Source organism: Python bivittatus, unplaced genomic scaffold (assembly GCF_059951505.1).
Source record: "Python bivittatus isolate LINGU-HERP-01145 unplaced genomic scaffold, Pbiv_v1 ctg000700_np1212, whole genome shotgun sequence".
Classification (NCBI taxonomy): Eukaryota; Metazoa; Chordata; class Lepidosauria; order Squamata; family Pythonidae; genus Python; species Python bivittatus.
The window spans coordinates 25,265,376-25,289,964 of NW_028277098.1; the positions used below are offsets into that span (position 1 = coordinate 25,265,376).

Here is a 24,589-nt window from a genome sequence, read left to right on the forward strand (position 1 = left end):
TGGAGCATTAATATAATTTGATTTACTTCAGAATAAGGCTATATTTTAATGGTTAAAATATATATAATGAAATGGTTTGCCATTGCTTGCTTCCTAGGGCTGAGGGAAGGTGACTGGTCCAAGATCACCCAGCTGGCTTTGTGCTAAGGCAGGACTGGAACTCACAATCTTCTGGTTTCTAGCCTGATACCTTAACCACTACACCATAACTGGCTCTCAACATGGTCCATTATCTGATATTATTATTATAAACTTTAGATTTGTTATTTATTTGTTCGTTTAAATTATTGGGGTTTTTTTTACCAGAATACTTTTACAATACATTTTTACAATTTAAAAAATACCCATTTATTGGGAAATGGTTTGGAAGAATTTGATCCTGCAGTATTTTTATAAACTGAAAAGTATTTCTAAAATAAATATTGGAAAATTGCAAGAGTTTTAGAATAAAGTGTGGGAATATTCTAGTTTAATATATCATTGGCCTTGTGTTTTCAAGAATGTTAAACATGTCTCTTATGATCTTAAGTTGAGACTAATTCATCAAAAATAATTTTTTCATCTTTATTAGACACCTCAGCAAATGTTGGTGTAATATATTTGAGAGGACTTTGATCTGTATAATCTGAGCTTACTTTGTAATAGCTTTGTTTTGGGCTGATATTCAAACCACTGTTAATATTATTTTTAAAAAATTCAAATATGTTAATATGAAGTTGAATTACATGCTGGCAACTTGAAATATATTAATTTATGAAGAACTTTAGATTTATGGAGCTTGGAGCATAGCCTAGAAGATGGTTTTGCTTTGTTGGAAGGAAGCTACTGCTCCATACTTAAAATACTGGATTGAAGATATGTGCTTATTTTCAGCCTTTGGCTCTTTATCAGTGCAGTGGAAAGACTGATCAATATAGTTCTATGAGGGCAAAGATTAATTTGTTGTTCAAAAACTGAATTGCTGTGTATGTACAGTCAGGTCCAGAAATATTGGGACATCGACACAATTCTAACATCTTTGGCTCTATACACCACCACAATGGATTTGGAATGAAACAAACACAATGTGCCTTAATTGCAGACTGTCAGCTTTAATTTGAGGGTATGTACATCCAACTCAGGTGAACGGTGTAGGAATTACAACAGTTTGCATATGTGCCTCCCACTTGTTAAGGGACCAAAAGTAATGGGACAATTGGCTTCTCAGCTGTTCCATGGCCAGGTGTGTGATATCCCCTCAGTACCCCAAGTACAATGTGCAGATAAAAGGCCCAGAGTTCATTTCAAGTGTGCTATTTGCATGTGGAATCTGTTGCTGTCAACTCTCAAGATGAGATCCAAAGAGCTGTCACTATCAGTGAAGCAAGCCATCATTAGGCTGAAGAAACAAAACAAACCCATCAGAGAGATAGCAAGAACATTAGGCGTGGCCAAAACAACTGTTTGGAACATTCTCAAAAAGAAGGAACGCACCGGTGAGCTCAGCAACACCAAAAGACCCGGGAGACAACGGAAAACAACTGTGGTGGATGACCGAAGAATTTGTTCCCTGGTGAAGAAAACACCCTTCACAACAGTTGGCTAGATCAAGAACACTCTCCAGGAGGTAGGTGTATGTGTGTCAAAGTCAACAATCAAAAGAAGACTTCACCAGAGTGAATACAGAGGGTTCACCACAAGATGTAAACCATTGGTGAGCCTCAAAAACAGGAAGGCCAGATTAGAGTTTGCCAAACGACATCTAAAAAAGCCTTCACAGTTCTGGAACAACATCCTATGGACAGATGAGACCAAGATCAACTTGTACCAGAGTGATGGGAAGAGAAGAGTATGGAGAAGGAAAGGAACTGCTCATGATCCTAAGCATACCACCTCATCAGTGAAGCATGGTGGTGGTAGTGTCATGGCGTGGGCATGTATGGCTGCCAATGGAACTGGTACTCTTGTATTTATTGATGATGTGACTGCTGACAAAAGCAGCAGGATGAATTCTGCAGTGTTTCGGGCAATATTATCTGCTCACATTCAGCCAAATGCTGCAGAACTCATTGGACGGCACTTCACAGTACAGATAGACAATGACCCAAAGCATACTGCAAAAGCAACCAAAGAGTTTTTGAAGGGACAGAAGTGGAATGTTATGCAATGGCCAAGTCAATCACCTGACCTGAATCCCATTGAGCATCATTTCACTTGCTGAAGACAAAACTGAAGGTAAAATGCCCCAAGAACAAGCAGGAACTGAAGACAGTTGCAGTAGAGGCCTGGCAGAGCATCACCAGCGTCTGGTGATGTCTATGCGTTCCAGACTTCAGGCTGTGATTGACTGCAACGGATTTGCAACCAAGTATTAAAAAGGGAAAGTTTGATGTATGATTATTATTCTGTCCCATTACTTTTGGTCCCTTAACAAGTGGGAGGCACATATGCAAACTGTTGTAATTCCTACACCATTCACCTGAGTTGGATGTACATACCCTCAAATTAAAGCTGACAGTCTGCAGTTAACGCACATTGTGTTTGTTTCATTCCAAATTTTCCAAACCAAATTTTAAATATCAAACCAATAGTTAAAGGGTACAGATACAGTGGGGCAAAAAAGTATTTAGTCAGCCACCAATTGTGCAAGTTCTCCCACTTAAAAAGATGAGAGAGGCCTGTAATTTTCATCATAGGTATACCTCAACTATGAGAGACAAAATGGGGGGGGGAGGAATCCAGAAAATCACATTGTCTGATTTTTAAAGAATTTATTTGCAAATCATGGTGGAAAATAAGTATTTGGTCAATATCAAAAGTTCATCTCAATACTTTGTTATATATCCTTTGTTGGCAATGACAGAGGTCAAACATTTTCTGTAAGTCTTCACAAGGTTTTCACACACTGTTGCTGGTATTTTGGCCCATTCCTCCATGCAGATCTCCTCTAGAGCAGTGATGTTTTGGGGCTGCCGCTGGGCAACATGGACTTTCAACTCCCTCCAAAGGTTTTCCATGGGGTTGAGATCTGGAGACTGGCTAGGCCAGTCCAGGACCTTGAAATGCTTCTTACCAAGCCACTCCTTCGTTGCCCGGGCGGTGTGTTTGGGATCATTGTCATGCTGAAAGACCCAGCCACGTTTCATCTTCAGTGCCCTTGCTGATGGAAGGAGGTGTTCACTCAAAATCTCACAATACATGGCCCCATTCATTCTTTCCTTTACACGGATCAGTCGTCCTGGTCCCTTTGCAGAAAAACAGCCCCAAAGCATGATGTTTCCACCCCCATGCTTCACAGTAGGTGTGGTGTTCTTTAGATGCAACTCAGCATTCTCTCTCCTCCAAACACGACAAGTTGAGTTTAGACCAAAACGTTCTACTTTGGTTTCCTCTGACCATATGACATTCTCCCAATCCTCTTCTGGATCATCCAGATGCTCTCTAGCAAACTTCAGATGGGCCCGGACATGTACTGGCTTAAGCAGGGGGACACATCTGGCACTGCAGGATTTGAGTCCCTGGCGGCGTAGTGTGTTACTGATGGTAGCCTTTGTTACTTTGGTCCCAGCTCTCTGCAGGTCATTCACTAGGTCCCCCCATGTGGTTCTGGGATTTTTGCTCACCATTCTTGTGATCATTTTGACCCCACAGGGTGAGATCTTGCGTGGAGCCCCAGATCAAGGGAGATTATCAGTGGTCTTGTACAGTATGTCTTCCATTTTCTAATTATTGCTCCCACAGTTGATTTCTTCACACCAAGCTACTTGCCTATTGCAGATTCAGTCTTCCCAGCCTGGTGCAGGTCTATAATTTTGTTTCTGGTGTCCTTCAACAGCTCTTTGGTCTTGCCCATAGTGGAGTTTGGAGTGTGACTGTTTGAGGTTGTGGACAGGTGTCTTTTATACTGATAACAAGGTCAAACAGGTGCCATTACTACAGGTAACGAGTGGAGGACAGAGGAGCCTCTTAAAGAAGTAGTTACAGGTCTGTGAGAGCCAGACATCTTGCTTGTTTGTAGGTGACCAAATACTTATTTTCCACCATGATTTGCAAATAAATTCTTTAAAAATCAGACAATGTGATTTTCTGGATTTTTTTTCTCATTTTGTCTCTCATAGTTGAGGTATACCTATGATGAAAATTACAGGCCTCTCTCATCTTTTTAAGTGGGAGAACTTGCACAATTGGTGGCTGACTAAATACTTTTTTGCCCCACTGTATATTAAAAACATCATTAAAATGGCCCCCAATAACTGCTGCAGAAGTTAAAAGAATAATTTCACAGTAGGCAGCTGGCAAAGCTCCAGGAGAGGATATGTTACCACCAGAAATTTTTAAGGCATTCCCTGATTAGTGGGCTTTTATGTTCACCTTCTTGTTTACTTATATCAATGCCACTGGGCAAATTCCTGTAGGCTGGAAAAACAGTGTAGTAAATCCAATATTTAAAAAGGAAGATTCCACAAACTCCACTAACTTTCACCCTATAAGCCTCATTGACATAGGTTGTAAGTTACATACAAGGTATCTTTTAAACTGATTGATTGATTGGGTGGATACCAGGTAGATTATAGCAGAAGAACAGGCAGGCTTCAGAAAGGGACATGGTACTGTAGATCAGTGTTTCACTTTACAACATCTGATTCACAAATCAATGAATGGCCCCTTAAAACGCCTGTTTATTGATTGTTTATTATTTATTGACATCATCTGCCTTTGATACAATAAATAGAGGAAAATTATGGGAGACATTTTTAGCTACTGATATAGATAGAAGATTACTTTATCTAATATATAAATTATATGAAGACACTTACATGCAAGTACGGATAAACCAGAGTGGCTCTGTAACAGCAGATTAAAACCACAAAAGGTGTCTGCCAGGGTTTTATACTGGCTCCCTTCCTCTTTAATTTTTACATAAACAACATTGTAGTTTTTGTTGTTGTTCAGTTGTTAAGTCGTGTCCGACTCTTCGTGACCCCATGAACCATATTGCGCCAGGCCTTCCTGTCCTTCACTGCCTCCCTGAGTTTGCTCGGTTTCATGCTCATTGCTTCAGTGATGCTATCTACCATCTTATCCTCTGCCATCCCCTTCTCCTTTTGCCTTCAGTCTTTCCCAGCATCAGGGTCTTTTCCAAAGAATCCTCTCTTTGCATTAGGTGACCAAAGTATCTGAGCTTGAGCTTCATTATCAGTCCTTCCAATGAGCAGTCAGGGTTGATTTCCTTTAAGATTGAGTGGTTTGACCTCCTAGCAGTCCAAGGGACTCTTAAGAGTCTTCTCCAGCACCACAGTTCAAAGGCATCAATTCTTCGGCACTCAGCCTTCTTTAGGGGATGCGGTGGCGCGGTGGTTTAATGACGCTGAAAGTTGCTGGCCAGAAATGGTCGATACTTCAGTGGTTCAAGCCCAGCTCCATGCAGCAGAGTGAGCTCCTGTCTCATCCCCAGCTTCTGCCAACCCAGCAGCTCAAAAGCATCTGCGAGTAGATAAATGGATACTCTCACCCCGGTGGGAGGAAAAACGCTGGCGGTGCCTTGCACGGGAGACGGGACCAGTTGCTGGTAACGCGGAAGCCGCGTACGCCCAAAAAAGGCGCGAAGCAATGGAAACCCTGCCTCCTGCGCTTGCCAGCTGGGCTCCGCTCTAGGGAGGTGGCAATGGCAAACCACTTCCGAAACACCTTGCCATGAAAACTGCAGGGACTCATCCAGGCAGTCGCCGCAGAATCGGTCACGATTGAGTGCAGATTAAAAAAAAAAACAGCCTTCTTTATGGTCCAGCTCTCATAGCCATACATTACTGCTGGAAAAACCATAGCTTTGATTATGCGGATCTTTGTTGGCAAGGTGATGTCTCTGCTTTTTAATATGCTATCTAGGTTTGCCATAGCTTTCCTCCCAAGGAGCAAGCATCTTTTAATTTCATGGCTGCAGTCTCCGTCTGCGGTGATCTTGGTGCCCAAATAAATGAAGTCTGTTACTGCTCCATTTCTACTCCTTCTATTTGCCAGGAATTAATGGGTCCAGATGCCATGATCTTAGTTTTTTTATGCCCCATCAACTGGGGACAGTATGGTACTCATGTCGACAACATTAATTGGAAAGTGAAGAATCCTGACAGAATTTGGCACTTATTCTAGGAAAGAATACTTACAGATAAATTATTCCAAAACCAAGGTGGTAGTATTTGCTAAAAGACCAAAGAGACATAGATGGGCACTAGATGGTAAGGAGATAGAACAGGTGAGATCATTTGGGTATCTAGTTTACTGAAACATTATCATGGAAAACACACATAGCATGAACAAGAGCAACAGCCATGAAATCAGTGAGAGCCATTTGCTTCTTCTATTCAAGAGGAGTACGCTTAGTACAGCCTGTGCTTAAGATCTTCCAGGGGAAAACAATCTCACAGTTGATGTTTGGGGCCTCAATTTGGGGTTTCAATAAACTAGAAGAATTAGAAGTGGTCCAGAATAAATTTGTGAGATCAATCTTAGCCTTACCCCCATGTATACCAGCAGCAATGTTGAGACTAGAAGTGGGCCTTCCGTCAATTAATATAAGGGAAAAGAAAGCAATAATCTTATATTATAGGAGACTAGTCCTCATGCCCAATACTTATTTGGCAATACAATGCCTCCACAAACAATTTAACAGTAACAGATGGGTGAATTTGTGTCTAAAATTATTCTCTCAGTTATTGCTAGATCAGGAACTGTTGAGTGACATAAGTTATCATACACTATTGAGGGACTATTTATTTTTTAAAGATTTTAGACAAGATAGAGAGCATGTATGTAAACTTAAGTTGACCAAGTGGTATCGATCTTTTAAAGATGGACAAGGAATGTCATATTATTTACAATCTCTTACATCCCATTCCCTGAGACAAGCTTTCACAGAACTATGCTTTCAAACAAGGCCAATAGCCTATTTGGATGGAAGATATACAGGATTACCAACTATACACCGTTTATGCATTGAAAGATGGACAGGTGGAAGATCTGATCCATTACTTATTACATTGCAAATTATATTGGGAACCTAGAGCCAGATTCATCATGCCTTTGTTAATCCATCTGAATCAGTCTAGTTTAGAAGAAAAAAATTATTTTCTGTTAACAAATGAACATGTAACAAAACAAGATGAACATGTAACAAAACAAGTTGCATTGTTTGCAATGGCCACAAGGAAGATAAGAAAGCAGATGTTTACAAATGGTGTTGTTAATGTTAGAGGGGATGTATTGAACTGATACAGATTGTTGTAATTTTATATTAATTTTGCTAAAAGCTATGGTTGCAAATAAATGTATAAATAAAAAAATAAAAAATATATTTTCATTGTTGTTGGGTTTTTTAAATTTTTCCTCTTGGTTTTCTTTTACACAGAGCATTCACTATTTTATGGAACAAACATTTCCTTTTTTCTAGTTTAACTGTTATAATAATGAAATTTTAAATATTAAAAAGGAATACTTTTTCATGTAATGATAAATCATTTTTTTCTCTGACATTTCAAGTTGCCAATCAGCCAATTGTCCAAAAAGTAAAATTGTATTTTGTTGGGCAATCAACATTTAAAGCAATTAGTAAACTCTTAGCTTTTGCTTGCCCTTTCAAATTTTGTCTTAATAGCACCTGACTGAAGACCAGTCTTTTTAAAAGTAATATTATTATTTGGTTTGTTATGTTTAATGTTTCTGCCCCAAAATGTGGACATGTCAACAATTTTACACTTTTTTTTTTTTTTGTGAGACACTTGAAACTATATTCTCGTGTAAGGTAAGTACTATCTAATGTTAGGTAGTTGCCAGGCAGTGAATAAAACCACTACATTTTCCCCCTTGATTTAATTTCTAATATTCTTTCTCTCTAATGAAAGCAGAGATGGTAACTGCATGATTTATCAATTAATATATTATACTTTGAGTGCTATGGATGGACAGGAAGATTTTCTTAGGAATTATTTTTTATTAAAAATAAAAAAACAGGTTTTATCATTGGATCTCCATTGTCTTGACTAGTTTGGATGTTTTTTTATACTGAAACTCTGATACCAAAAGATTGAGTCAGAAAACAGCATGATGTTTGCTGTTCTGCAAGATTCCTAGTTGCCTCCCTGGTAGATTTCAAAATAAAAGAACCACAGGTTGGCTCTCTTAACTTTTAATCTCCTAGCTTTCCAGGCAAATACTTGAAATGAAAGCAGTCCTTATATATTATAGGAATGTTACAGCAGCCCACAGAAAATTCTAACTGTATAAAGCAAAATAATTGCATTGTGCAAACCAAAATCCTTGTAGCTCATGATACTTCCAGGTGATCTGCATCTGCATAATTTAAAAGGTAATGTGATCATGTCTTCTTTGTGGAAAGAAAGCAGGTATGAAAAGTGATGGGAGAGTCTAGGGAGGGTTACAGTAGATAATAATGTCTGAGCTCATGTACTGTAGTCTGTATCCTGACTCTGTAATACACACACACACACACACACACACACACACACACAGTTAGGCAGATTATGTGCTTAGTTGCCATGCTGCACTACATTTCCCAGGGAAAGGCACAAAGAGAAGGGCATGATAACTGCTATATTTTCTCAAAATCTGCATACAGTCCAACTATCCCTAATTTTTATATATACAGAAATGGCATACCTGTTGCCCTTTGGATATTACTGAATTTTTAAGTACAAGCATTATTTACCATTGGCCATGCTGGCTGAGGCTGCTATTAGCTGTTCTTCAGCAATATATGGAAAGTCACCAGTCCAAGTCTAATAAAATCCAAATTATGTTGTTAGAAAAGAGCAATATTATGAAGAAATGTGGACATTCTCAAACTAGGAGAAAGTGGGAGAAGCAGTCCGGCATACTGAACATTACTCATAACTGCAGAAGAGGATTTGTGTGTTGACCCTTCTTCCATTTCACATTTTCAGTCTATTATAGTTATAGAAAGAAGAGGTCAGGCAAATGACAATATGGATTAATTGAGGGAAGGAAGAATGCCCTGGGGTCAGGTGAGTTGGAAAATGGAGCCTATCTATAATGATGGAAGCAAGAGAGAAATTCTATTTTGCTGTTCTGTGAATAACCTGGGATTGCAAAAAGGGGAGTCAAGACATGCAGAGGGTATACAAGCTGGATCTCTGCATGAAAGAGTTTGCTGTGGTATGACTGGTATATTCTAGGGTAGATAGGCTTGTTGGGTTAGCACCAGAATGAGAATAAGGCTTGGGTACATAATTCATACATATATATACTGACTTAGGGTGGGATGAATGTGTGCTTGTGTGTCAATCACAGAATGAAAGAAAATGGTCTAGTTCCCTAGATTTTTTTCCTGCCTCTCTAAAATTGTAAAGGAGAAGGGAACAGAAGTCTTTATTGCTGTATACTTCATATCTAACACAGTGGAACTAAGATTTTCTTAAATATCATAAATATGACTCAAACTCTCCCCCTTTCATTTGTCTCTCTCTGTCTCAAGGTTCGCTTCTCTTATATGCGGATGAAATATCTCTTCTTCTCTTGGCTAGGAGTATTTATTGGCAGCTGGATTATTTATGTTCAGTACTCATCTTACACAGAACTTTGCAGAGGGCATGACTGCAAGAAAATAATAGTAAGTATATTTTTTTTAAAAAATAATATTTGTTAGTACTCCCAACTGGCTTTTCCACCTTTAGTATTTACTTATAAATTAAATATGAGATAAATGATATGAAACAATTAAATATCTTTTGCTGTTGCACCTGTCTAATAAGGCATAGCAATAGTTTATGTTCTTGGTTTTTGTTTCGTCATGAGAAACAGTATTAGAAAAAAATATTTGATGTAGTTTAGTTATTAAAATTATCAATCCCAGTTCACTGGAGAGGAAAGAAATAGTTTATGTATTGTTTAGGAAATATGTGCAGGAATACAACAGAGAACTAGTGAATATAGACTTTAAGAAGGTATATGATAAAAATCACTGAGTTTGCTGATAGTGAAAAAATGTGGCAATTCTCACATGGAGGTTTTTTGTTCAATTTTTCCAGTGTGATAAATACAAAAGTGGGGTTATTGATGGATCAGCATGTAGTAGCCTGTGTACAAGACAAACACTTTATTTCAGAAAATGTTTGTCAACACAACCCAACAACCAGGTATGATTACTCTGATTTATTTTTTATTTCAGAAAAAAAAGTATGAAATGATAATACTATGTAACTTTATCTTAAAACAACATTTCTATTGAAGATAGATGCGAATGGATTCATGCATTAAAAATAAACAAAACTACAGACAAGCAGTTATTGATGCCTTCTAAAATTGGACCCACCTAAATATTGCTGCAAACATAGACATTCTAGTTATGCTGAAGTATATTGGTTTGTAACTGTCATAGAAAACAAAACTGTTAAAAAACCCAAAACCAACATTGATTCTGCCTAGTTATTTATAGAATCTATGAAATGTTGCTGGTATCATTTTGTGGTAATGGAAGAATTGACTTAATCAAGTATTTTATAGTGTTATGGAGGGAGAATGTTAGGCATGAAGTTTAAAAATATCCTACCACACTGTTGTTTTCCCTTCTCATATTTCCCCCGATTTTCTTTTTCCCAGCATCCATAATTCTCTTCTTCCCTTCATCCTGCAAGACATAGTAGGGTTCTGGACTATGAAGAAAAGGAGGTGCCTTTTGTGTTGACTTCTCCTAAGATTATCTTCCTCATCATTTTTAGAGAGCACCAAGAATTTGACAAAGCACCTATTCAAGGCTAGCAACAGCACAGAATAGGAGTGCCTCTTGTACAAGGATTGAAATATTTGGCTTTGGAGGAGGTTTTAAGGAAGGTTAAGAGAAAAAATGTACATCTTAAGCATGTAGAGATTTCAGTCATCCATTTCATTCTTTAAATCCCACTACCCAAATTATTTTTAAAAGGCTGAAAATATCAGCCCCATCTGCCCTAGTGATGTTATGACAAATTAATTTGCCCCTGTCTCCTACACAGAAGACTTAAAGTAAATGTAGCCCCCCAGCCTAGAAAGCTTACCAGACTATATTAAGGGTTGCATTCATCACAACATTTTGAGGCTTGCAACATCATCTCCTACAAAGAGGCTTGATAAAATGACCTTTAGGGAGAATTGTCAAATAGGACAGCATGTAAGGACCCAATTCAGCTAGCTGTGGGGTTTTTTTTAATGAATCTCACTGTTTAGTCACACCTGACTTTTAAGCTGGATCAACATCAGATTTTCAATTAGAACCTGTACTAAAATAATTTATAGCAGTTTTATTAATAAAGCTGCATTCAAGAAATGTCTAACTTTGCTGTTATTAATTAGTGCTATATATCAGCTGTGAGAGAAAAGTATATTAAGTAGTGATTTAAAGTACATGTCAAAAATGTACAATGTATGAATTTTAAATGTTTACCAGCCATGAGTTACTAAATGCAGAAAATTACATAATATCCTTTATCTAATACATTTTGCTTTTCCTCATTACATATCATGCAAAAATGTATGTATTGTTAAAGGTGATTGATCATAACTGATGGATGTTAATGTTCTAAAAGTACCGTCATATCACTATACAACCATCTTGGATAGAGATTATATTTGTCCAATGGTCTTTTATTTCTATCACTGTAAAAACAGTGTAAAGAAGCTGATATCACTGTAATGAAATGCATTAAAATATTTCTGTATAAAGTAGTTCAAATGATGCTATGAACTTTAAATTCCCATTTTACCTGTTCATGACACTGTCTTCAGGCTGCCTTGTTTCAATACTTTTAAAGAGGATATTAGCATAGGTCTACTTTTTACATAAACATAGCATATAAGTTGGCTGGTGTGGGTCTTCCGGGCTGTGTGGCCGTGTTCTGGAAGTTTTGTTTCCTAACGTTTCGCCAGCACCTGTGAACTTCCAGAACACGGCCACACCAGCCATCCTATGCCGGCCGTGAAAGCCTTCGACAATACATAGCATATAAGTATTAGTTTAGCAGAAGTGGTCTATCCTGTACCTGAAAAAACATGGCAGTGCTGTTTCTAGGATAGCACTTATCAACCCCAGTTCTTTTATAAGTACTGTATTTGTATAATTAGCATACACATTTTAAAATTTGTTATCCAGATAATCAAGTCATCTTACTGAAAAAAAAAAGTCATTTTAGCCAATGATTTAGTCAATAAAATATTGGGCACCCATTACAGAGAGAGCACGCTTGTGTCAAAGATAATTTCCTCCTATAACCTTAATTTATTACATTTTGTACAGATGTATTTAGGAGAATGGGGTAATTTACAAGGTGTTATAAAATGCCAGATGGAAGAAATTGCTCATATTGATCTCAGAACTGAACTAGAACCAAGGAAGGAAGCAATTCTGTTTGACAAACCAACTAGAGGAACTACTGTTCAAAAATTCAAGGAGATGGTCTACGGACTTTTTAAAGTAAGTATATTATCTCTCCATTGCCTGTGGTGGTGATGAAAATAATGATCTAGATAGATAATTTAATTACTTACTATTTGTGACAAGATCAGTAGATTAAAATTAAAACTTTGTATTGGATAGTTTTATAGGGATTGCAAGAAGTGAACTTTTAAGTTCTCCCTCCCCATTATAATCCTGATATAAATTGGTTCCCCTGATTTAGAAATAAGAACCTTCCATTGCAATTCAATTATGGGTCTTTCTATTACTGCTGTTATTCTTTTAAAGGCTCTATCTGTAGTGTTTAAAAAACACTAAGGTAACTGTTTAACATATAGCTAGGTCTTGGATTAAGAACAGGTACTAAGGAGTTCCATTGGTAATTCATTTTTAAGGGATAGAGATCTTCACTTTTAAACAGCTTATTGGAAAAAAGTTTCACAAATATATCTGTAATAAAATAAAATACTAGAAGCCTGACTGAAAGTAATATTATCAAATTATGAGAATATGATTTTAGGGAATTAGCTGAATGAATGCAGAAGAAAATTGTGTTAATATTGATGGATAATAGACTTTGCTCCATTAAGTCTTTGAATCAAATAACATCACCAAAATTACTAGGAACAGAGACCAAACAGGGGAGAGATGCCCACAAACAGGTTAGACAAAGTCATGTTAGTGTACAAGAAATTTTGTGATGCTGCTATACTTGGTGCAGCTAACTACTATGAGGAGAGAAAGTACAGAGGATAAAAGCTGGATGCTTGGGGCTGGAATGGAGTTTTTCTGACACGGTATCTTCCTCATCTTCTTACCTTTAGGCTGGAGACACTCACTCTTACTTTGTTCAACAGTTACATGACTGGTATTCTGTAAAGCAACTACCTTTAAACACTCTTATTTTCTCTTACCTCTGTGGTAAATTTCAATATTAGTAAATGGGATCATGCTGAATGGCTCATGGTTGTCTCACTCCTGGGATACCTTTTTGTTAAATTTTTTGAAAACTGTTTAACTCATCTGATAATAAGCAGCAGTTAATTTTAAAAAGAAAAGAACCGAGTGCACATGATATTTGAATATATATACATGACTTCTTTCTAGGCAAAACTGGGAGAGCAGGGAAATCTTCCTGAATTGGTTAATCTCATCTTGGCTGTGGCTGATGGGAATAAAGATGGTCGTGTTTCCTTGCCAGAAGCAAAATCAGCATGGGCACTTCTCCAGTTAAATGAATTCCTGCTCATGGTAATTCTCCAGGATAAAGAACACACTCCCAAATTGTTGGGGTTTTGTGGAGATCTTTATGTGATGGAAAAAGTTGAATATACCTCTCTTTTTGGAATAAGCCTTCCATGGATCGTAGAACTTTTCATTCCTTTTGGTTTCAGAAGAAGCATGGATCAGTGGTTTACTCCATCATGGCCCAGAAAGGCAAAAATTGCTATAGGGCTCCTAGAATTTGTGGAAGACATTTTCCATGGACCATATGGAAATTTTCTTATGTGTGATATGAGTGCCAAAAATCTGGGTTATAATGATAAATATGACTTAAAAATGTTGGATATGAGAAAAATAGTGCCAGAAATGAACTTAAAAGAACTTATTAAAGATCGTCACTGTGAGTCTGACCTGGATTGTGTATATGGCTCAGACTGTAGAACTGTATGTGACCAAAGTAAAATGAAATGTACTACAGAAATAATTCAGCCAAATTTAGCAAAGGTGTGCCAGTTGCTTAAAGACTATCTGCTTCTTGGGGCTCCTTTAGAAATACATGAAGAGTTAGAGAAACAACTGTACTCATGCATTGCCCTGAAAGTTTCAGCCAATCAGATGGAAATGGAACATTCCTTAATACTCAATAACTTGAAAACTCTATTGTGGAAGAAAATATCCCATACAGATGATTCTTAGGTGCTTTGTCTCAGAAGAAAATGCAGTTGCTGCTGTAGGAGCTGACCACTTTTTGTGAAACATATCTTATACTTTTAAAAACATTATTTATCCTCATCTTTTATCAGCACTCTTTCAAACATTGTCACCAGAGTGGTTTTTTTCCTCAGTTGGAGAGTTATGTATGTTCTCAAAATTTATGCCTGTCAGACTACTGAAGCCATATGGCTACAACACTCCTGGCTGGAAAGAATATAAATTCCCTGTTACCCTCTTACCCTTCTCTGGCTTTAGAGATTTCATAAGAAGAGCCTTCTGTTGTTATTATTCACTGTGTTTCCTTAGAAACTTACTAAACATTTAAGCCAAATTTATACATATGGAAAAAGCACTTGGTATAATCCCAGGAAATCTGTTCTATAGAATTTGCATGTAAATTCACATGTATTCAGCCAACTGAACAACTCCCTAAATGTAAAAAAATCTAGCCTAACCTTTTCCCTGACATATTAGTTATCAAAACTGAGAATTCTTGAAGTAGAACAGTGCAAAAATATCAATCACACTCCCATTTCTAAGTAATGGCTAAAGACAGCTACACCAGAACCTCTGCATCACTAGCCAGTTCCAGTTAACCAAGCTGCTTTATATGGTGGTGAAATCCCCCCCCCCCCAAGATCTGGCAGATCCCCACTCTTCTAGCCTTCCAGAAGGTCTTAAAGAGCTGGCTCTTTCCCCACATATTGTGTTAGGCGATGGCTGGAGTCCAGCAACTGCAAATGTGGATGTATGAAGGGGTGTTTGTTTGGGGGCTCCAGGAGTTGTTTTTTGATGGTGGTTTTATTGTTCCTTTTTACATTTTTACTGCTGTTTTGTGAGCTGCCCAGGGTTATTGTACATAAGATGGGTAGCCATGTAACACTTTTGAATAAATTTATTAATTAATATCTCCTCTTAACAAAGCCCCACATAGCCATCTACTTCCTGGGAAAGTACTATTTCAAGTAGTAGATTTCCTGGTTTGGTTGCCCTGCACTTTTAGCAAAAGGAAAAATTACTGGTTGCCCTGCAGTTTTAGCAAAAGGAAAAGTAATAAGGAAAGGAGCAGGATGGGTGAAGTTGGCTATGTGGACTATAGTTTTAAAGCACTCTTAGCTGCCATTCTTCTGAATGCTGACTGCTCATGAAGAACTTTATGAAAAAAATCCTGGTGACTTGAACAGGCTTCTCCTTTGAACTAAATGTGTGCAAGGGAAAGAGCTTTGGCCCTGAGCTGTGATGTCATTTAGATACAGGGAGTGATTAGATCCAGGGAACTGCTCTTGCTCCAGAGCTACCATCTTACACAGTGTAACAAGAAGTTTCCTTATGTTCTTTTGACTTCTTGCATCCTTCATTTTGTATCCTTGCCTCCCCTCAAAAAATGATAAAAATGTATTGTGGTGCTTTTAAAAACATCTGTAATCTCATTTTTAAAGTTCTGAAGTTTCTTTACAAACATCAGTCTGAAGAACCCATCACTATTAGATTATATCATTAATATGGTGTAATTCAACTTACTCTTTTTAAAATAATATTTTTGGGGTTGTCTACTAATTTTAGCATGGCAGAATTTGCACATTAGTAATTTTTAAAGAAAATCAGTGTGACAATTGAAAATGTTTTAAAATGGAAGTTTTTCGAATCAGAACTTTTTGTTAGATTTTTACATTTGTATACACATTTACCTCATGCATACATTGAATGTTAGTAAGTTTGCTAAATCTCCTAGTTAAAAATAGCTGTTATACCATCCTAGCATTTAAGGATATATAGGTTGCACACATATATGCACTAGTAGCAATATAAAAGATAAGAAATTCGATAAACTACAATAATCAGTTGGATTGTATGAACGGATTTATTAAAAGCGTTATACATTTGAAAGTAAGTTGAAGAGATCTTTAAGCTGACTTGTATAGTTTGTCAAATTCATAGTTTTAATGCAATCAATGATTGAGTCCTAGGTTTTTTTTACCTAGTATTAAAGTATTAAATCATAGTGGATAATCTCACCAAAAGAAAGCCTATCCAACAGTTAAATTCTGTGTCTGTCTGTTCTGAAGTAATTTCAGTATTGTAGTTGTAGAGTGGGAGATTTCCTATTGGGAGGTAATTATATTTGTTCCTTCACTCACCAAGCGGCTGCGGTTTGGTGGATTCAACTCTCCATGTGCACTTTGGAAACCAGAATATTACATTCAAGCTGATTTTGTAAGAATGCATAGGTTTGTTTTAGGACTATGTGATGAGCTAGTTTTTAAAGCAGCATTTGTCTTAAGCTAATGAACATTGGTTTTAGCATTGCTTACAAAACAGCAAAGTGAAATACAACAGTGATAAGGTATATGTGTCTAACACCACCCTTCCTTCTTGGACTTGTTTTTTTAATACAGTATTGTGTGGTACTTTCCATTTCTATTTTATGTGTTTCTCAGAACTACAGGCCACAGTCCCCAGTTCTAGAAAGAAATGGAAACTTTGATCACACATGGTTAATCTTTGGAATCTTATTTAGCTCCTAGCTAAATTACATTGTTCACCATAGTTATTCAGCAGAGCTCTTGTGAAATACTTGTGCATGTTCCTCTTGACACTAACTCACCTTTAGCTCTTGACTCAATTCAGTTTTATTTATAAGATGAAAAAATGACAAAAGTTATTTACAGTTTCTATTCACTTGTTCTCCATACAGTGTTTAATTTTTGAGGTCAACAAAACTTTATTTAGCAAACATGCACTTATAAAGCAAAATAATTTTTGTTCCCTGTATAATGTGTGACATTATTTACTTTAGGGTCTTGTACATTTTTTCCTTGTATAAATATTTTTACTAACAGTTTTCTTGCACAATGTCCACTTTGTTTTTAAATTGACAGAGACAGCATTTAATAGTGGTACCAGTAAACATTCTTATATCTTAATAATCATATCCATGGTAAGTAAGTCTGAATGTCAATATTTTCCAGTCATTGCTCAGTGGAAAAAGGATATTCGAAAGTTTGGAATAATGGCACTTGTTAGCAATGCAGTTTGTACTGTATTTCATTTTGATTGCTGTTATACCACCTTCCGGATTTTATTTTAAATATGAACTGTTTACAATAAACTGGAATTATTTCCCCTTTCTGGCAGTGATACATGTTGGGTAAAAACACTACATTTCTGATAATTATTAGCAGAAAATGCTGGAGATGGCAAGGGGTTCGTTGATTCTGGATTAAAGTTGAACAAGGTTCAATTTGACTACATAGTAGAGTGCTGTGGATGTGTGCCTTATCCTCTCCAAACTCAAGGAACAAATCAATATGACAATTTTAGTGGACAGAGTTGTGTTGGTGTAAGTGAAAATCACTGATTTCTGCTTGTAGTTTTCATATTCTTGTAACAAAAAATTGATACTTACGATGATTTGATGATTCGTTTCTGTCAAAGGTTGATTGCTGCAAAGCAGAAATTACCATTGAGGAATAGAAAACCTGAACTGGGATTAAATCTATTTAGATGATAAGTTTGTCTGATTCTCTATTCTAGCAGATAGCCCTTTACTGTCCCCTAGTGAAATATGTTTGGGTGCAGTTGCATTTAATCATTTTTTGTATAAAAGTCAATAGAATACAGTAAAGGATTAAGGAAATGGTATATAATGGTAAAATGATAAGCCATGTACAGTATTCCAGGAGCCATTGAAGGTTCCATTCAAACATCACACAAAACAAAACTTAGACTAATGTGAATATCAGTAGCAAACCTTAGATTCATATACTTCTCCATCCGTTCTATGACCAAGAGGACTTCAGAATTTTGTATTCCTGGAAGAACCTAGAGGTAGGAACCTTTTGCATTCCATATGTTGCCTATCTTGTCTGAAGATAAGCAACATATTATTTCTTGCCAAATTGGATTATGCTTTCCTAATTATGATCCATCCTAAAACAAGCCACATTCAGACTACAGGTAATAAAAAATCTAAATAACCTGTAGTTTTGCTGGTTATGACTAAAATATACTTGTATGTGTGTAAAGCCTATTTCCAAGTTCCCATATGTATGTATATACATATGTGTGCATATGCAAACACAAACACAAACACAAACATTTTTACAGATTGGTCAGATACCATCCATCCAACACAAAGGAAAAGAGAATGTATTTCACATCTACAAGTACATTTTTAAAAGGCAGTTTAGTAGAAGTTAGCTGATGTGCAATGTAGAGACACTTCTTGGCTTGAACACAAGCTATTGTGTTCTGAATTGAAGTAGCTACCTCTATCAAGGCTTCCAACTTATCTTTGACCCTCTTAAAACATACCATGCCATTCTCGGGAAAAACATCAAAGAGATAAGGCATACATGGAAGCAGAAACTTTAAAACAACCTTATTCAGCTTAGTGGTTCGATGAATAATGGGTATTCTATACATGAGAAAATTGTCATCACACTGAGGAAGTGAAAACCAAGGTCAACCGTCCATGGCCAATAGCTCACAGATGACGACAGCAACTACGCTATTCTGTTACCTCTATTTAATGACCAGTACTGTATATGCATATTTTAGAATGCATTGTAAATGTTTGCTGCATACTACCTTAGCTGTCTCATCTGAAGCAAAAACTGTTCCCTGAATTGCAAAGGAAACTTCTGTATTTATTTAATGGGTGGACAGTGATCACTTGAGAAGCCATCTCAGTTAGATCTGCTTCAGAAAAGGAAAGGATGTTACAGCTTATGTTGGAGGCAGATCACTGCATTATAAAAATTGGTTTTTTATTATCCAATTAGTATTGAAAACGAGGGCATTCAATGTGGGGCATACATACATTTGCTGATACAATTCAGAACTCATAGTTCCATCAATGATGATAAGTGATCCTGATCCAGGGGTAGCAAAGCGGGCACAAACCATGATACTAGTACCACTATGTTTCACAGATGGTATAAGGTTCTTATGCTGGAATGCAGTGTTTGCCTTTCGCCAAACATAATGCTTTTCATTCAAGCCAAAAAGTTCTATTTTGGTCTTATCCATCCACAGAACATTCTTCAAATAGCCTTCTGGCTTATCCATGTAGTCTTTGTAGATGGGCAGCAAGAGAACACTACTCTCTTTTTGGAGAGTAGTGGCTTTCTCCTTGGAACCCGGCCATGCACACAATTGTTCAGTGTTCTCCTGATAGTGGTCTCATGAACACTGACATTTGCAATTCAAGAGAAGTCCTTAGTTCCTTAGATGTTATCCTGGAGATTCTTGAGACCTCCTAGAGCATTACGCACCTTGCTCTTGGTGTGATCTTGATTGGTTGACCACTCCTGGGAAGAATAACAATTGTGTTGAATTGCCTCCACTTGTACATGATCTGCCTGACAGTGGACTGGAGGAAATAGTTCTGTAACTTTTTCCAGCCTGGTGAGCACCAACAACTCTTTTTCAGAGGTCTTCAGAAATGTCCTTTGTTCAAACCATAATACACTTCCACATACCTGTGTTGTGAAGATCAGACTTTGATAATGAATACCCAGAATTCTGTTCTTTAAATAAGGTAGTACCTCCCACACTCACACCTGATTATCATGCCATTGATTGAAACACCTGACTCTTACTTCCTCTTCAAATGGACTGATAATCCTAGAGGTTCATATACATATGCCACACAAATATATAACTTTAGATCACCTTCCTCAATTAATAAATGAACAAGTATAATGTTTTTGACTCCATTGTTTAAATGGGTCTTCTTTATCTAGCTTTAGGACTTATGTAGAGAACACATCACATTTTAGGTCATATTTATGCAGAAATATTGAAAATTCAAAAGGATTCACAAACTTGTAAGTACCTCTGTAGTTTCTGTTTGCTGGAATATAAAACTGTATATATTACAGACTGCTGTTTTCATCAAGATATTTATTGTAAACTAGTAATTTTTAATATTTATGCTGCTGAAATTAGCACAAAAAATGAGATGTGAGGATTACATCAATTCATTCATATGCTTGGCAGTTAAGCTTGGGTAACCTTCCTCAGAAAGTTACTGTGCCCCCACCCCACCCCCAGGGAGCCATATGGCCCATGTTGAGAATTACTGGTCTATAGAACACAAGGGAGAGCCAGTTTGGTCCAGTGGTTGAGGCACCAGGCTAGAAACCAGAAGACTGAGTTCTAGTCCCACCTTAGGCATGAAAGCCGGCTGCATGACTTTGGGTCAGTCACTCTCTCAGCCCAACTCACCTCACAGGGTTGTTGTGGGGAAAATAGGAGGAGGAAGGAGTATTAGGTATGTTTGCCACCTTCAGTTATTTATAAAAATAAAGGTGGGATTTAAAAAAAATCTAAAGGGGGGGGAGATTCTGTTGTTATAGCCAATCTCAATAAAAGTAGTTCTAACCTTCATGTAGAGTTGATTTCCTGGTCTGGTCTACCTAGTGGGCTGGTATCAGTCTTGCAAGCCTGATTGTGCTGTACCTCTTCCTCCTTATACTTCAGTGAATTAGGTGGTATCTGCCTGAGCTGCTTCTGAATGTTATCTCATTGTTCTGGACTTAAAAAAATGTTTTAGCCCCTTTTCCCTAGGTAACAGTTTCTCATATTTCCATCAAGGTCATCTTCCTTACTCCTTACAATGGTCCCCTTCCTGACCATATTGGGTTAAAGTGTATAACAGGAAGGAATCAGCCCTCCCCTCCCCCCTCCAATCCCTTGGGACACAGACTTATCTCACAAGAATAAGTAAAATCAAACTTTACTAAAAGGAACAAGGTTTAAATATTAACATGGAAATACACAGTGATGTTACAGAAGAACGGCTGCTCATTTACAAAAGAAAATACAAGACTACAACTGCTACAAATGAGATTTCTTTGACCCAAAATCCCTATAAAGAGATCAGAACTTTTTAATTTTCAACATTACAAGGAGATATTAAAAGAAAAACAAGTATGGTCTGGAATAAGTATAATCAAGGCTTTTTTTTTTTTTTTAAGTTCCCTACTTCGCATAAAAATGAAAGAACCCTGGACTTATCACAATTAAAAGAAATTTAAAAATCTAACATAAATTGCTGGTTAGACTCATTACCTGTTTCTACAAAAATCAGACTCTTTAAATTGATGTTCCCTCTGCTTTTCAATATGCCTGGATGTCCCCACAGAATTCTGGAGTTTCCAGCTATGAAGCAAAAGCTGTTTGGGGAGATGATGTACCTCACATGCTTTCCAGCCTCCACCCAGCAACTTCTGCCCTCTTTTAAAAGGAACAAAAACGAATTTCTTATCTCTAGGAGTAGGAGGGGCTGGGGGATCTCTTTAGGTAGCAAATTGTATCTCTCCCTCATGAGAATGTTGATTCTGAGTCTGCAGTTTGCCTGATAGGATATTAGAAATTTCTGAATCCTATATTTAAAATAATAAGACAGCAAAAAGCAAAACAAAATATCTTCAAAGCCAATATTATTCTAGGTATAAGCGTAACATCTTATTTGAGCTGCTGAACATGACTCCCAATATCTTAATGTCCGCATCCATGTAATTTTCTTGGCAACAATGCAGAAGTGGGCTTTGCCCCTGCTGTCTTTCAGAGTGTTTTTTAAACTTCCCAAACTAGTGGTCTGGTGGTCTCAAATTTAATAATACCATTGAGCTTTTCAAGACTAATAATCAAGGCCAGCTTGGTGATGCAAGCTGAGATTGTATATTAGATGGCTACCTACGAAAGATGCTGATTTAAATCAGGAATTCTATATTTGAGGTCATTTTTAGCTCTACAGTTCTCCAATCTATGGTCTTAAATCCATTACCTATGACTGGAAATTTGTTTCCTGCTCTTTTGAAGCTATCATAATTTTGCCTTATTTAAAGTTGGTATTGAGAGAATTAGATGCACCCTTAGTAGTTAAAGTGTTAAATAGGAAGTTCCCCTCAAAGCTTGTGTCCTTACTGAAGGAGAGTTTGTACAGTGCAACGCACCAGGGAAAATGAGAAGTTCTTGGGCAGGACAAGTTAAGCTACTCAGGAGGGGCAGAGAAAGGAAGTGAACACCAGGGAATGCAAAAAGGAAGACTAGTGGAAGCATATAACCCAGAAAAGGAAGAGGTTAAGGGGGCACTCAGTACCTATGAAGCTCAGCAACCACTTGAAGACAGTCAACAGCCACTTGAGCAAGCCTCACAAACCCCAGCTTTGCAGGACAGGACAGAAGACACTCAGGCCTGCGTGGATCAAAGAAACTGAAGGACTACTTAGAGGAAAAAGTGTGCTGTGGTGGGCAATACCTTGCTAAGAGAAATGAAGGGTGCAGTGTGCAGACCTGATAGGATATTGCGGGATATGCACTGTCTTCCAGACAGGCTGCCAAGACACTTCATACTCACAGATAACTATCCCTTCTTACTGTGTTATGTAGGGATGACTAACACTGGCTGAGGAAACCTTGCATGGATCTCCAGAGACTATGAGGCCTTGTGCAGGAAGGTAGTGGGAGCACAAGTAAGGTTTTTATCAATTCTTCTTGATGAGGATTACAGCATAGAAAAGAGGACAGGATCCTAGAAGGAAACAATTGGTGTGTAGACAGGGCTGCTGAGAAGAGTTTGGGTTCCTCAGTCATTGACGGCGCTACCTAAATGAAGAACTCCTGTAAAGAAGTGGGCAACATCTCAGAAAGACTGGGAAATACCTGTTGGCAGGTACCTAGCCAATCTGATCAGGAGGATATTAAATTAGAGCATCAGGGAAAAGATATCAAAAGCCCTGAACCAAATATACTGGGACCGGGGCCAACAATGCAGGAAATGCAAGGGTCAAGTTGGCAGGAAACTATGAAAGCAAAGCCTGTTTATGTTTCTACACCAATGCAGAGATTATGAGAAGCACACCGGAATTTAGAACCTTAAGACTGCAGGACAAAAATATTATCATAGGAAACACTGAAACATGGTTGGATGACACATATGATTGAAACCCAGCCCTAGAAGGCTACAACTTAATTTAAAAGGAACAGACTGAACAGAAAGGGAGTTGTTGCACTGTATATAAAAAAAGCATATGATTTCATAAAAATTCCCAAATCGGAGCATGGAATGTTGAAATTATTTGGATAAGAATGAAAGGAGAGAGAAATAAAAGTGATATTGTCACAGTGTATTACAGACTACCTGGACAGGCAAAAAATGTGGATGAGGCATTTGTCAGATGACCAAACTTTCAAAGAGGCCCAGAACAATGGGAGATTTCAGCTACCCTGATATTTGTTGAAATATAACTGCTGAGAGTCAGAGGTCCAATGTATTACTGTTCTCATGGACATCTTAATTAATTCAAATGATAGAAGGAACAAGGGAGTCTTGTATCCTGGACCTAATTCTTAAGAGAAAGTGCTTGAAGTGAAAGTAACTAATACCTTGGAAAAAAGTAATAGTTATCCACGAGTTCATATCAAGTGGAAAAGGAATAAAGAAGTCAGTTTTTTTTTTTTGATAGGCCCAAATTTATACCCATTCTGTATTGGCTTTAGCATCAGTTCTGTTAAATAAAGCTGTGGGTCAGGAACAGGTATCCACTGAAAATGCTGCCATGCAGACCCCATTTCACCTCACATGTGAAAAGCTCAAGTGAGAAGTCTTACATTTATTCATCATGCATAAAGGCTGGAGACCTGAATGGGAGCTATACTTATATTCACTTTATGTATATAGCTCTCAGGATGATCCAGGACTCAGGGAAGGCAGAAATCAGTGAGCTTAAGTATAGCTTAGTACTGCCTGAACAGATGCTGAAGTGCAGAGCTGTACTGTATCCTCTCTGTAAATTAAATTCTGTGGTTGTGGTTTCTCCAGTAACCAATGTTAATTTTCCTGATAAGGCTATGTATTAAACAATCTTGATATACAGCAACACAAATACAGGCTAAATAGCATCCAGACACACCTTGCTGCATCTTTCCCCTTGGTTATAGCTTCTGTTCTCTTCTCAGAAAGAAGGCTGACCAAATTGCAAAGTCAACTCTTCATAATCAAGATTTAAGGGCTTTTTAAAACTAATCAATGGGAGGTAAGAGAAGCTGACTAAAATAAAAAGGACTGAGAACTGTTCACACTTTTTTGCCATGCAAAGTTGGTGCATCCATAGAATTTTAGTTGAATTTTAGTCTAAGATTAAGCTGGTTTGCATTACTGTGATCTGACTGAAGACTGGAATAGTTAGAATATATTCAATACCA

At 37.4% G+C, this 24,589-nt stretch overlaps 1 protein-coding gene across 3 annotated transcripts in view; it reads left to right on the forward strand.

Annotated features, from left to right (window-relative positions):
- DIPK1A (divergent protein kinase domain 1A) overlaps window positions 1–17,499 on the forward strand; it is a 35,759-nt gene extending 18,260 nt beyond the window's left edge. For all 3 annotated transcript variants that reach the window (XM_088154515.1, XM_088154513.1, XM_088154514.1), the window contains 4 exons: window positions 9,485–9,619; window positions 10,038–10,145; window positions 12,278–12,454; window positions 13,544–17,499. In XM_088154515.1, coding sequence (XP_088010641.1) covers window positions 9,485–9,619; window positions 10,038–10,145; window positions 12,278–12,454; window positions 13,544–14,356 — 1,233 coding nt within the window. In that variant the 3' untranslated portion in view covers window positions 14,357–17,499. The remainder of the gene's footprint in view (window positions 1–9,484; window positions 9,620–10,037; window positions 10,146–12,277; window positions 12,455–13,543) is intronic.
- The last annotated feature ends 7,090 nt before the right edge of the window (window positions 17,500–24,589 follow it).